This window comes from Microcaecilia unicolor, chromosome 8, assembly GCF_901765095.1.
Source record: "Microcaecilia unicolor chromosome 8, aMicUni1.1, whole genome shotgun sequence".
NCBI lineage: Eukaryota > Metazoa > Chordata > Amphibia > Gymnophiona > Siphonopidae > Microcaecilia > Microcaecilia unicolor.
Window position 1 is genome coordinate 227,454,274 of NC_044038.1, and position 14,659 is coordinate 227,468,932.

Consider the following 14,659-nt stretch of genomic DNA (forward strand, 5'->3'; position numbering starts at 1 on the left):
TCTACGTTACTACTACTACTACTTATCATTTCTATAGCGCTACAAGGCATACGCAACGCTGCACACCATACACAAAAAAACAGTCCCTGCTCAAAGAGCTTACAATCTAGATAGAAAACTTTGCCCACACAACAGAAACCTAAGTCATACCACTGCTTTTCTCCTGGGGCGTTGGGTCCAGAACCTGCCATCCTCCATATCCTGGTGAAAGGTCTCGGCGTTCCATCCAGCACTCATTCCATACATGGAAGTTCCTAAAAACATAAAAAGCAGTTAACTCTATGTTGAAGCACCACAGCATCTAAAAATGTCAATGACTTAGGTGTCAATTTTTGCTAACCTGTGCAACCGCAATCCACAGGGTACCCATGCATTTTAGAAACATCCAGTCTGCCCATCCTCTGTAACCCCTAATTCTTCCTGTTAAGCGATCCCACATGCTTATCCCATGCCCTTTTAAATTCTGGAACAGGCCATTCCACACCTCCACCACCCTTTCTGTGAAATAATACTTCCTTAGGTTACTCCTAAGCCTATGCCCTCTCAACTTTATTTAATTATTTATTGCATTTGTATCCCACATTATCCCACCTATTTGTAGGCTCAGACCTCAGAGTTTGTTATGACATTGTCATTACATGATATCAGATACACTTAGTGTTGTGTATAGATTAAGTAAGGGAAGAGAGAAGACGGTATTAGGTACGTTAGTATGGAGGTGGACTTTAATAAATGAAAGGTTTGGTGAGGTAGTTTTGTAAGGCTATGGGATCTCTTTGTAGGCCTTATTGAAGAGACGTGTCTTCGAAGATTTGCGGAAGTTGGTTATTATTATTGGTTATTATATTTTGTCGTATGCCCCCTCATTCCAGAGCTCTCCTTCATTTGAAAAAGGCTCTCTTCCTGTACATAAATGCCCTTGAGATATTTAAACGTTTCTACCATGTCTCCTCTCTCCCTCTTCTCTTCCAGCGTATACATGTTGAGGTTCATAAGCCTGTCCCTATAATTTTTGCATTCAAGACCGCTTACCAATTTAGTAGCCGCCCTCTGGACCGACTCCATCCTTGCAGCTGGTATTTCTGTAGCTTGGCAATCAACTAGAAAACGTACGTATCTTTTCTCACCCTGACCTTACCCCGCTTTCCGATCCACCCATTTTCCTCCATGGCAATATAATAACCACATAGAAACACTAGGTAGCGCTGGTTAGCTGCTCTGTGGTGGGCAATTTTCAAATCCTGTCGTCTAATCGGGATCTGTAACTCCTCAATTACCTGGATGGACCCCCAAAATTGCTTTTCTACATTGAAATTAGACATGTATGAACTGAGGAATGAGGACAACATCCCGTTTTAAAGTAAGATTTCATGAAGACAAAGACAAATTAAGGAAAAAAAGAGCTCGTATAAATACCTGGGCACATGCAGGGTGATTGTAAGTGGCACCTTAATTGGTACTTATGCACTGTTTTATAAGGGAGTGATATCTTTGCGGGGGGGGGGGGGTATGCATGGATAGAGCATGGGCGGGACATAGGTGTGTCACCTTAGGCACGCCAACTTATGACAGCCATAGACATGGTGTAAATGGATGTGCCGAAATGTAGCTGTGTTGATGCCAAATTACACTACTTTTCTATAATTTTATTTATTTATTTGTTACATTTGTACCCCGCATTTTCCCACCTATTTGCAGGCTCAATGTAGCTTACATAATACTGTAAAGGCGTTCGCCAGTTGGTTGATAACAAATATAAGGTTGTATTGTGGTCAGATGAGGTAGGTGGTGTCAGGCACCGTGAAGGTAGAAGGGAATCAGGATTGTATATTAGTCAGTACGATCATTGGTTGTGCTGTGTTGCTGGATATGAGGATTTACGTTGGATCAGTGGAGTATGCCTTTTTGAAGAGGTTGGTTTTTAGTGATTTTCGGAAGTTTAGATGGTTATGGATTGCTCTTACAGCTTTTGAGAGTCCATTCCACAGTTGTGCACTTACGTAGGAGAAGCTGGATGCGTAAGTTGTTTTGTATTTAAGTCCTTTGCAATTTGGGTAGTGTAAGTTTAGGTATGATCGTGAAGAATAGAATGTTGGCACCAAGATGTCATTACAGAAAGCATGCGGCATCAAAGCGCTTACCTTGAGTGGCTAAGTTATAGAAGATGAATTTTCAATGGAAAACTAAGGCTCTTAAGTGTGGCTGAAAATAGGGCACATATTTAGGAGACTAATATTTTGAATATTGGGCCCTAGAAGGTGCCTTTAGTTGTGGGTGAAGCTTCTTGTTTGATGATGGCTAGAGGAACCAAACATTTGCACTTCCTGGCTGCAAAGGAAAATCTTCAGATTGTAGAGTTACCGGAAACTTGCTGAACCAGTTTAGCACTTCTCCGGCCTGAAGGCAACTTTCAACTTATGAGCAGCACCGGCTGAAAAAACAAGAATCTTTTTGGAAGTGCCTCTACACTGGTTTCACAGCAGGGCTGATATTGAGTCAGCAGGGTGACTGGCTTATGTGTAATGCTGGAAATGGCACTGATCTTATGGACGAGAATGGGAGTTTTCTTTTTTTTGCTTTGAACACAACCGAAACCTCTTAAAATGGAGAGCAAGTAGTTCCATGCAAATGTCATATTCGGAAGTGAAATGTTTACATGCGAGCTAAGGGGAAAACCAGAAATCAACTGTAGTCTTTGGCATTGCGAAAAGAAACAAACTGAGCAACTGGATGACCCAGAGAGTCTTTCTTTGCTATCTTACTCTATATATTCTCAGTTTCCATGATAGAAAGATATTCAGTAGCTCAATTCTTGCTCGTTTTATTCATGATGCCACTAAGAGCTGTTACACTATAATTTATAATTCAAATGCGTTGGCCAGTTGCGTAGCCAGACTTTGAATTTTGTTTTTTGGTGGAGGGAGGGAACTGAGGCTAAAGTGGGGGAGAGCACAAAATTTTCCCACCCCCCTGCCCTCGGTGCTCTCCCCATGACCTCCAAATATCTGAGTTGGCAGAGATGCCCAAGCTCTGCCATTGGAAGTGGTCCTCCACCCACAGCCTGGCAGTTGGCAGCACTTCCGTGAGCCACTGCTGTGCCGGGTTCCCTCCCCTTGAACATGCCCAGTTTAGAAAAAAATAAGCATTTTTTTTCTTTTTCTTTTTTTGAAAAATAAAACAGAACTAGATGAAAAGCAGAACTAGAGGTTTGACTTCTTAGTTTCTGTTGCATTGAAACTAATAATATCGCACTGGAAAGATAACTCTCAAGTCAAGGTTGTTCTTTGGTGCAACTGGATTTTACTATACAAAACATACGAGCAATCCGCAATAAACTCTATACCAGGACACAATATCGGTCTTCAGAAATGGAAAACTCTAGACCTTTATCTCTCATCTACGGCTGAACTTTATAGAACTTTTCTGTTTGAACTCAGCTTTGTGCATTTTATTATATTGTACTATAGTACATGTTGCTTTTTTCTTTTGTTTGATGTATCTTTAAAAAGCTAATAAAAATATTAAAAAAAAAAGAATAAAAAACCGAGCATGTGCTTGGGGGAGGGCCTAGATCGGCAGTGGAGGCCTATAGAAAGTGCCAGCAACTGCCCTGCCACCAGTGGAGGACAGGGCCACTGAGAGACTCGGCTGGGCCCGGGGCAAAGCCGCCCTGCCTCCGCCCCCCGTCACTGCCCCCCGTCGCTCCCCTTGCCGCTGCTGCTCCCTGCCGCTGCCACCCCCGTCGCTCCCCCCGCCGCTGCAGTCCGCGGTCTTACTCGCCTGCCTCCATGGCTCCGGGCCCCCTGCATTCAAGGCGGTAGTCGCAGGTCGCCTCCTTTCTGGCCTTCCCTCCCTGTGTCCCGCCCTCGTCTGATGCAACTTCCGGTTTCCGCGAGGGCGGGACACAGGGAGGGAAGGCCGGAAGGGAGGCGATCTGTGACTGCCGCTTTGAATGCAGGGGACCCAGAGCCGAGGAGGCAGGCAGGTGAGACCGGGAACTGCAGCGCTGGTGGAATTTTGTCCCCCCCTGCTCTCCCCCCCCTCTTGGCGGTCCTGGATCACTTCTGCTGTCCAGGCTCGGGGGCCCCTGCCAGCTTTAGCAATAGACAATGCCATAATTTTGGGTAGGGCCTGAACTAAAAGTGTGGGAGAGGGGAGCAGGTCTCCCAGGCTTCCTGTGGCTACACCACTGACATTGGCAAATCATTGTGGGTTGCCTGGTTTTCTGTAATCAGTGCTGTTGAGAATTCCTTGTAATTCATTTTCCTATCACCCAATTAAAACATTACTTAAAAACCTCAGTACTGTCTCCAAGTGGACGGTTAACTTTCTACGCTTGCTTTAGGACTGAATATCTTGCCATTGGTTCTCTCCATCGGCACACTGAGAATTAGATGTGCAAAGGGCCTGATTCCAGACGGGCTCACCATATACTGTCACTGTTCTTGGTCCGAAGCTTCTTCCCGGTATTGTCAATGAGTTCTTCAACAAACAGGTTCCCATTGGTGTCATGGGCCGAGTTAAAATTCGTGACCACACGGGATGGAATCCCAAGGCATCGCATTACTAAATGGAAAAAAAAATACCCCCCCCCCCAATAAATGTATTGTATTCACAGCTACAAAGGGAATAAAAATCCTCAGCAAGGTCACAACAGTTTATACCCACCATACAGTATCCAATAGACTAGAAATCGGCAAGTTGCTTTTAGCAATGAATGCTATAAGGATATGTGTAATATTTTTGGATAATATTTTCTATAATGTCAGAGATATAGAGGCCCTTTTACTAATGAAAGCAGCTACCGCCCAAGGTTAACGTTTTCTCAGATTTGTACTGCTTCCCTGTGCTAAATTGTGTATTAGTGAATTTACAAAAATATTTTTGGGGAAGGAGCATGGATGCATTAGCCAGATAGCTCATTATGCTTAATGCATGCTAACTGGCTAACACAGAGGTAATGTGGGAGAATGTAGAATCTCCTAAATAGGAGGGAGTAATGACCTGCAAAATAAAAATGATATAAAAATGTTAATAAGCGCCATGTTAGATTTACAGTTAACACACGGGAAAATTCTGTGTCAAGCTGCATTGAACCGCAAACCTTAATGCACTTTAGTAAAAGGGCTCCGTGGTTATCTATCTTTTTAAAACTAACTCGATAGGCATCACACACTATTCATTACATACATAGCAGGGGCGTAGCCAGACTTTGGCGGGAGGAGGATCCAGAGCCCGAGGTGAGGGGGCACATTTTAGCCCCCCCACCCCGGTGCCGCCAACCCCCCTGCCATTGCTGAACCCCCCCGCCACCAACTTTGACCCCCCCTGCCGACAACCCTCTCGACCCCCCTCCCGTCGCCAACCTGCTGTCGCCTACCTTTGCTGGCGCGGGACCCCAATTCCTACCAGCCGAGCCGAGGTCCTCTTCTTCCCAAACCCGCGCAAGGCTTCATTCTAGTCTGACGTCCTGCACGTTGTATGTTGTACGTGCAGGTTGTCAGACTAGAACGAAGCCTTGCGCGGGATTGGGAAGAAGAGGACCTCGGCTCGGCTGGCGGGGGTTGGGGTCCCCCGCCAGCAAAGGTAGGCGATGGCGGTTTGGTGGCGGGAGGGGGGGTCGAGAGGGTCGTCGGCAGGGGATCCAGGGGCAAATCTACGGGGGCCCAGCCCCCCATGGCCCCATACTGGCTACACCACTGATACATAGTAACACAGAGGGGTGTTTTCGATATGACGTTTAAATCTGACTTTGGACGTTTTGCGGAAAACATCCAAAAATCCAGTAACGAATATGGCCATTTTTGAATCAGAAAAACGTTATTTAGTTATAAAGAACCTGTGCCATCCCTCATTAAAAAAAAAACCCACTGACTGCCATCAGATGAATATCTGGGGAAGAGAAAAATGATGGCTATTATTAATACATGAATATTGGTGCTAATTCCATTACTTTTGGTTCCTCCCCTTGAACATCTCTCAGGCCACCTTCTCCTACATGCACTTCAAGACAGAAGTAATGCATTGTCCAAAGAGATCTGTGCAGTTAAGTCCAAAGTTAGCTGCACACAACCTTTGGAATACCAACCTCCACATTTTTAAGCCAATATAGAGGGGCATAATCGAACGGGGGCACCCATCTATAAGGGCAGCCCCCTAAAGCGGCGTCCCCGACCGTATTATTGAAACAAGATGGGCGGCCATCTTTCGTTTCGATAATACGGCCAGGGACAGCCAAATCTCAACATTTGGGTTGACCTTAGAGATGGCTGACATTGGTTTTCGCCGATAATGGAAACTAAGGACGACAATCTCAAAACCGGCCAAATCCAAGCCATTTGGTCGTGGGAGGAGCCAGCATTTGTAGTGCACTGGTCCCCCTCACATGCCAGGACACCAACCGGACACCCTAGGGGGCACTGCAGTGGACTTCAGGTGCATAGCTCCCATACCTTGGGTGCTGAACCCCCAACCCCCCCAAAACCCACTACCCACAACTGTACAACACTACCATAGCCCTTAAAGGGTAATGGGGGGGCACCTAGATGTGGGTACAGTGAGTTTTGGGTGGGTTTTGGAGGGCTCCCATTTACCACCACAAGTGTAACAGGTAGGGGGCGGGGATGGGCCTGGGTCCACCTGCCTGAAGTGCACTACAGTACCCACTAAACCTGCTCCAGGGACCTGCATAGTGCTGTGATGGAGCTGGGTATGACATTTGGGTGGGAGGGGGTTGGTGACCACTGGGGAAGTAAGGGGAGGTGATCCCCGATTCCCTCTGGTGGTCATCTGGTCAGTTCGGGCACCTTTTCAAGGCTTGGTCGTGAACAAAAAGGGACCAAGTAAAGTCGGCCAAATGCTCGTCAGGGATGCCCTTCATTTTTCCATTATCGGCCGAGGATGGCCATCTCTTAACCACGCCCCCATCCTGCCTTCGGTAAGCTGCCGACACGCCCCCTTGCAGTTGAGGACGGTGAAAATCGGCTTTCGATTATGCCGATTTGGCCGCCCTTAGGAGAAGGGCGCCCATCTCCCGATTTATGTCGGAAGATGGGCGCCCTTCTCCTTCGAAAATAAGCTGGATAGTAACATAGTAAATGACGGCAGATAAAGTCCTGAACTGTCCATCCAGTCTGCCCAACAAGATAAACTCATTTACATGATATGTGATACTTTATATATATACCCGAGTTTGATTTGTCCTTGCCATTCTCAGGGCACAGACCATAGAAGTCTGCCCAGCACTTTTCTTGGACTAAAAGTTCTGAAGCTGAAGTCGAAGCCCCTTAAAATGTACACTCCAGCCCATCCCTATCTATGCAGTCACGATCAGGGCACAGACCGTAGAAGTCCGCCCTGCACCATTTTTACTCTCCAAATTCCGGCATTGCCATCCAATCTCCGCTAAGATTCCACGGATCCATTCCTTCTAAACAGGATCCCTTTGTGTTTATCCCACGCATGTTTGAATTCCATTACCGTTTTCATCTCCACCACCTCCCGCGGGAGGGCATTCCACCTATCCACCACCCTCTCCGTGAAAAAATACTTCCTGACATTAGTCCTGAGTCTGCCCCCCTTCAACCTCAGTTCATGTCCTCTAGTTCTACCGCCTTCCCGTCTCCGGAAAAGGTTTCTTTTCAGTTGCTTGCTTACCTGTGCACATGACAGCTGCAAAGACCCAGCACTGCCCATATCTGACTGGTTGGCATTCCTTTGCATACCAGTCTCTCAGGATGGTTACGCTGCCGTTCCATACGGATGGGCTGACCCCGTTGGCATAATTTCCAGACCAGTTGCCTTCCAGCACCCCAGCATCATCATTGCAGTTGATCTGCCATTAAAAGAAAAATTGCATAGCTTTCAAGAAAATATATATTTTTAAAGTGATACTAAAAGAATAGATAGTTTTGCAACCTAACCTAAACAGAAATTAGAGATGTGAACAGATTTATCATATCTTTTAGCTACCATGTGTTTCACATGCTGAACAATTTTGTCAGCTAGTACCCAAGGCTGATGTTGGATATTCTAGGAAAGAGTTTCCCCAAACCTGTCCCAGGGACCCTATAACCACTGGATTTTCAGGACACCCACAATAAATTATATATGAGATAAATTAGCATAAACAGTGTTTCAATATATGCTAATTTAGCTCATGCATATACATTATAGCAGGGGCGTAGCTGCGTGGGGCCACGGGGGCCTGGGCCCCCTTAGATTTGGCCCTGGACCCCCCTACTGCCAACGCCTTCGACCCCCCCTCCCGCCACCAACCCTCCCCTGCTGCCGCTGGTACCTTTGCTGGTGCCACCAGCCGAACAAGTCTTGTTCTCCGGCGCGGATCTGCAAGGGCAGGCTTCACTTCTGTGAGTCTGTCCTGCACATACAACGTGCAGGGCGTCAGACTCACAGAAACAGAAGCTGTACGTGTTATACTGTCCTTCTTACTCTCAATTGTTAGATAACACTGATAACTTTCCTTTAAAGTACAACTCTTGACTGCAACAAAACGGACATATGATAAATAGAGTAAGATTGAAAGAACACTTATCTTTCAAACCGTCGGCACTAGGCGTCTCTTTGATCCTTTGCTCCCCTGCCCCAAGCCAACGGTGGCCAGCGTTTCGTCTAGCTGCTTCAGGGCATTGGCGGCAGGACAATCCGATTCCAAAGATTTTTCCTGATTTGATATTATCTAGTGATTCTATATTTCCACAACCTAAATTTTCTTTTTCTATCTAGCACCATCTCTGTGGAACTCACTGCCAAAGCGCCCTGTCTTTAGCTGTCTTTTCAAGGCTAGTCTGAAAACTCACCTGTTTGTACTTGCATTTGGTTCCTGATTGTACACATTATTTTGTCTCTTGCCTCAGCAGTCTGACCTCCTGCCTGCTTTCCTCTTCCTTCTGGTCTTTGCTTCTGCTTTCCTGTTGAATTTTGTAGTTCCATTTCTTTTCTCTAAAGTTTTATTGTAAACCACTTTGCTCTTTCCTCGAAATGTAGTATATTAAAAGTTTTTTTTTAACTAATAAAGCATAAACTATAAAAGACAGGTTCTTACGTGTAGTTCTAAGCTAGTGGCAAGACTCATGAAACAAGTATTGAAGATTCCCTTTGGTCACCAGATCTGTGGGCAGGTACTTAATCTCCTCATGCCCCCAGGCATTTGTCTTTCCTGGTCAGCTAACTGCAGACTTATTAAAAAAAAAAAAAGGCATAACAAATGATGGAGAAAAGGCATTTGCATGGGTCTAGTCCCTCCCCTGGAATGCCTCTTTTTCTTTGCAGCAGAAAGTGTGTGCGTTGTTGCAAAGTGGTGCTTAATTTTGACACGCTATTTGAGTTTTATTTATTTATTTATGGCATTTATATCCCACAATATTCCCGCCCATGGGCAGGCTCAATGTGGCGTACAATAATTAATAAGCAAACAATAGTACAAAGTACAGTGGACAAGGTCACAGGAGAGCGAGAGAAATAACGAAGGAGGGAGAGGAAGAGAGGGGAGGTGACAAATTATCACGGAGGGAGCCGCAGGCTAAAAGGGTATGGCGCCTGTTGGGTTCTTAGTGTATGCACTGCCAAAAAGGAAGGTCTCGAGCCCCTTCTAGAAGTGCATAAACTGGCATTTAGACATTTATATTTCACAAATAACTAAATCCCAATTTTACAAAGCCGGAATATACATGTCTAAAACTCTAAAACGTACGTATAGCAAGAGGACATGATCTGGGCATGTTCTGAGTGGGACTAGGGAGGACGTAAAAAATAAACTTGCAATTCCGCCTTTCAGAAGGGGAATGCATGTCTATGTCCTGAGGTATCAATGACGGGGTTTACGTCTGCTACCCTGGGCATGTAGGCTTCTGAAAAGTGCTGCTACTCAGGGCCGGTCAAACCCGGTAAGCAGGGTAAGCGCCGCAGGGGGGCGCCTGCTTTCAAGGGCGCCGCTGTGGTGCCATACCGCGCCGCTCTTGGTGCTTTAAATCTTTAATTTACCTCCGTTCCAGCAGCGGCGTCATTTGAAAGCCCTGCCCCGTCTCTAGCCTTCCCTCCTTTCGTGAGTTCATTCCGCAGTCCCGCCTTCTGATGTCATTTCCTCAAGGGCGGGACTTCAGAACGAACTCACGAAGGGAGGGAAGGCTAGAGACGGGGCAGGGCTTTCAAATGATGCGGCTGCTGGAACGGAGGTAAATTAAAGATTTAAAGCACCAAGGGCGGCGCGGTATGGCGGGGGATGGGGCGGAGAATCGCTGGACAGGGGCAGGGTGGGAGAAGAGAGAAAGGAGATGCTGGTGGGGGCACGCGTGGGCACCAACTCAGTCTGCAGGGGGGCGCCAGAGACCCTAGGACCGGCCCTGCTGCTACTGAGCAGTGCTCTACCACAGGGATTAGGGGCGGTCATTCCCTTGATGCCCCCGAGGTTGATGTCCTGTTCAAAAGCAAAACTGTCAAGGGTCACCAGTCTCTGTGACAGTTTCAGTAATAAGCATTGCCATGCTGGGACAGACCAAGGGTCCATCGAGCCCAGCACCCTGTCACCGACAGCGGCCAAAAGAACAAGCAATTTGTCCCGCCCATCCTAGAAATGCTGTATTATTCCCTCGTCCATTCAATAACATTCTATGGCTTTTTCCTCCAGGAAGCCGTCCAACCCTTTTTTGAAGTCCGCTAAGTTAACCGCCTTAACCACCTTTTCCGGCAGCGAATTCCAGAGTTTAACTACGCGTTGAGTGAAGAAAAATTTCCTTCCGATTCGTTTTAAATTTACCACACTGCAGCTTCATCGCATGCCCCCTGGTCCTAGTATTTTTGGAAAGCGTAAAGAGATGCTCCACATCGACCCGTACCATTCCACTCATTATTTTGTAGACCTCTATCATATCTCCCCTTAGTTGTCTCTTCTCCAAGCTGAAGAGCTGATGAGACAGGAAGGATGAGACTGTTATTCACAGAAATAGAGAATGGGGGAGGAGGAGAGGTTGGTTTAGGGGGAACGATGAGAAGCTCAGTCTTGGTCATGTTTAGTTTGACATGGGAAGTAAATGCTCATTTTTTTTTTTTTTAAATTTTTTTTTTCATTTAGTCATCAAAGATAACATGAAATGTTATTTACATAAAAAGAAGAAAAAAAAATAATAATATCAATTATACATAGGTAAATTTACATCTTGTAGACCACAACTTAAGGACAAGATACAAGGTAAAGATTTCTGAGTAAACTCATAGGAAAAAATAAAAAAAAGAGCAAACCAACAGAGGCATGAGGAACACCCACAGCCGGAGAACTCAGCACTTTCACTCTCTATTGGGCGTCCTGGGTTAATCTATCTCTACTTTCTTTGGCTGATAATAATTCTCTCAACGTCTTGGGTTCCATAAATATATAGTTAACAGAATCCAGGGATATTATACAACGACATGGAAATATTAACTTAAACGAGCCCCCTTGTGCAAGGGTTCTAGCTTTTAAATTCAAAAACTCCCGCCGACGGGCTTGAGTCTCCCTGGTTAGATCAGGAAATATACGCACAGTTTCCCCAAGAAATTTATCATTCAAATGACGAAAATATAATTTAAAAGTATTCATCTTATCCATTTCAAGTGCAAAGGAAACTGTAAGAGCAGTTCTCTCTGTTACCAGTTCTATAGAGTTTTCCAAAAACTCTGTTAAGTTCATCTCAGGTTGTTGTGGTGAAGGATTCAAAGGATTAGACTTTCTTCCAGTTATGTATTGAAGCCGAACAATAGGAGGGAATCCCTCAAGTGGAAATCCAAGTATTTCTGTATAATATTTACGTAGCATCTCCATAGCTGGAATTAGGGGCGACTTGGGAAAATTAATAAACCGCAAATTATTCTTCCTCCCTTGATTTTCGAGAGATTCTAGTTTCCTCACTAGAACCTCTCTATCTTTGACCACTGTCCCTGCAAAATTCTGAAGAGCAGAGAGTTCAATCTTTAAAGATTCCATTTGACCTTCTTGGATTTGCATTTTCTCTGTAAACTGTTTCTGAACTTGTTTCACATTATCAAATTCTTGAGTAAAAGAATTGGTTACCTGGGAGAGTAGAGAATTCATACCCTGGATAACATCCCATATAGAGTCTAACGTTACCACTTCGGGTCTCTTCACCTCCCGAAATACCGGTACAACTCCCGTTGGAGTGGGGGTAGACGTGGACAAAACCCCCCCAATCGGAGAAAGACCACCAACTAGGCCTCCTGAAGGCGGTAGAATCTTCTCCACTCTGGGAGTTCCATCCGTCTTCTCCTTCGGGGTCATAATGCTTCCGGGTCGTGGAGGAATGGTATTCCCTGGCGGACTCAAAGAGATCGCCTCCGCACTGTTTTCCGCCGATGTCATCACGGAAAGCTCCGAAGCAGGCATCCGCATAGCCAGCGGTTGAATCCCGAACTGCTCTAAGATTGCTTGGCGAGGAGGGGGTACATTCCCAGGTACGGAGGCCAAGCCCTTGGGTTTTCCCTTCCATTTCCCCATGACCAGCACAGGGTACGGATCTAACTTCTCGTTGCACAGTCTAGTGAGTCGGGAGCTCAAACACGCACGTCTGCTCTATTCGGCCATCTTGTCCTTTTTCGTAAATGCTCATTTTTTAGGCCCACTCTAGTCCCACTCAAAACACGCCCAGACCACACCCCCTTCTCAGTTGTACACTCTTCATTTTTAGACATGCCAGCTTTGTAAAATTGAAACTTAGACATTTGTTCAAGGAAAAGCTTCAAGTGCTGGTTTTTGCACTTCTAAAATAAGCAACTAATTTTCTTGACAAGGCTGAGTAAATATGTTTTTTGGAATGTGACACACAGCGTGATCAATACGCAAACACAGCAAAGGATACAGAGAAAGATGGTTTTTAAAAATAACAGCTAATTAAGAACTACCAGTCCAAATATTCTCTTCAACATTGACGATTGCAGTTTATGCAAGCTCTGCTGATTCAAGGTAAACAATAGATTCCTTGTTTGCTGGATTACTTCGGCTATGCTGCTTTTCTGGTACACAAGCCAAGAAGCATTGCTTATCGCATAACTGCTCAAGTCCTGTCTCGCTCACATACTGCCTTGGACTTGTTTCCTATTCTAGTTTTTCTCAATGTGGCATTAAGCCTGGGACATGAGACGTCCTTCATAACCTCTTCTGTCCAAATGACTGCATGTTTCTATACTCCTTGTTGCCCTTGCAGCCGGGGGGGGGGGGGGGGGGATAGATTCTACTCATGTTTATGTTTAGAGACAGGGCGATAACTGTTGGGAAGAGAGGGATCAAGTGTCAGCTATTTCAGAATTGGATTGGATATATAATGGACTTTTTCCATGCTAAAGGAATGGAACCAGTTGACAGGACAGGTTAGTGGAGATAGTGGTTACTGAGGAAGGGCGGACTGGATGGGCCATTTGGCCGTTATCCGCCACCATGATTCTATGTTAAGCTGATATTCAGTTAAGTTTAAACCAGCCAAAGATATTCCAGCTATTTAAGTGGCCTGATGTGGGCACTTACAAGAATCAGGTATGCACTGAATATTCAGGGATAGACGACTATATCACGTGATATTGCAGGTTATCTCCTAGGCGTTACCCGGGAATATTCGGCAAGGGATAGGTGGCTATCTCCCACTGAATATCGCCGGATAGCCGGTAAGTGTCATTTAACTGGCCATGTATATATATTTGTGTTTGTTTTTTTTTAAGTTTATGTGTTTCATCCTTCTATTTACTACTACTACTACTATTTAGCATTTCTATAGCGCTACAAGGCGTACGCAGCGCTGCACAAACATAGAAGTAAGACAGTCCCTGCTCAAAGAGCTATGTAATAAAAGTGAGCCAAGTACAGGACAATCAAGCCATTGTGACATCATTGATGAGGTTGGCTCTTATTGGTGGCCTGAGGCATTATGACATCACAATATTAGCTCTGGTTACAAGAGACTACTACTACTACTATTTAGCATTTCTATACCGCTACAAGGCGTACGCAGCGCTGCACAAACATAGAAGAAAGACAGTCCCTGCTCAAAGAGCTTACAATCTAATAGACAAAAAATAAATAAAGTAAGCAAATCAAATCAATTAATGTGAATGGGAAGGAAGAGAGGAGGGTAGGTGGAGGCGAGTGGTTACAAGTGGTTACGAGTCAAAAGCAATGTTAAAGAGGTGGGCTTTCAGTCTAGATTTAAAGGTGGCCAAGGATGGGGCAAGACGTAGGGGCTCAGGAAGTTTATTCCAGGCGTAGGGTGCAGCGAGACATATTTTTATATGTTTTTTTTACATATTTCATGATTTTTATTGTTACAGGTTATTGTGTAAAACAAATATGCATAATTTAATTTACGATATGGTATGCAATATGTTTTTATTATTTTTGTCATAGATTTCTCAGTTAGCAGAAAGTTGACTGTCTGTCATTTGTTCTGCAAGATTATTTCTATATTGGATATGTTGTTCCTTTATATAAACATATGTTGTTTTGTTTATTTGTTTTTGTTTTTTTATAGAGATTGCATTGTGTTTTCTATATATGTATTAATGTGTTTTTGATTATTATATTTATGTTCATTTATAGACCCCTGATGCAGGCCTTTACGGCTGAAACACGATTCGTGTCGGGTTGTTTTTATTGACTCAGAAT

At 44.9% G+C, this 14,659-nt stretch overlaps 1 protein-coding gene across 2 annotated transcripts in view; it reads right to left on the reverse strand.

The window, feature by feature from the left end:
* The window catches only part of LOC115475593 (protein-glutamine gamma-glutamyltransferase 5-like), a 170,186-nt gene that overhangs the window by 122,666 nt on the left and 32,861 nt on the right, over nt 1-14,659 (reverse strand). For both annotated transcript variants that reach the window (XM_030211445.1, XM_030211444.1), the window contains exons 6-8: nt 7,657-7,834; nt 4,428-4,566; nt 151-254 (exon numbers count right to left, since the gene is read on the reverse strand). In XM_030211445.1, the coding sequence (XP_030067305.1) occupies nt 151-254; nt 4,428-4,566; nt 7,657-7,834 (421 nt within the window). The remainder of the gene's footprint in view (nt 1-150; nt 255-4,427; nt 4,567-7,656; nt 7,835-14,659) is intronic.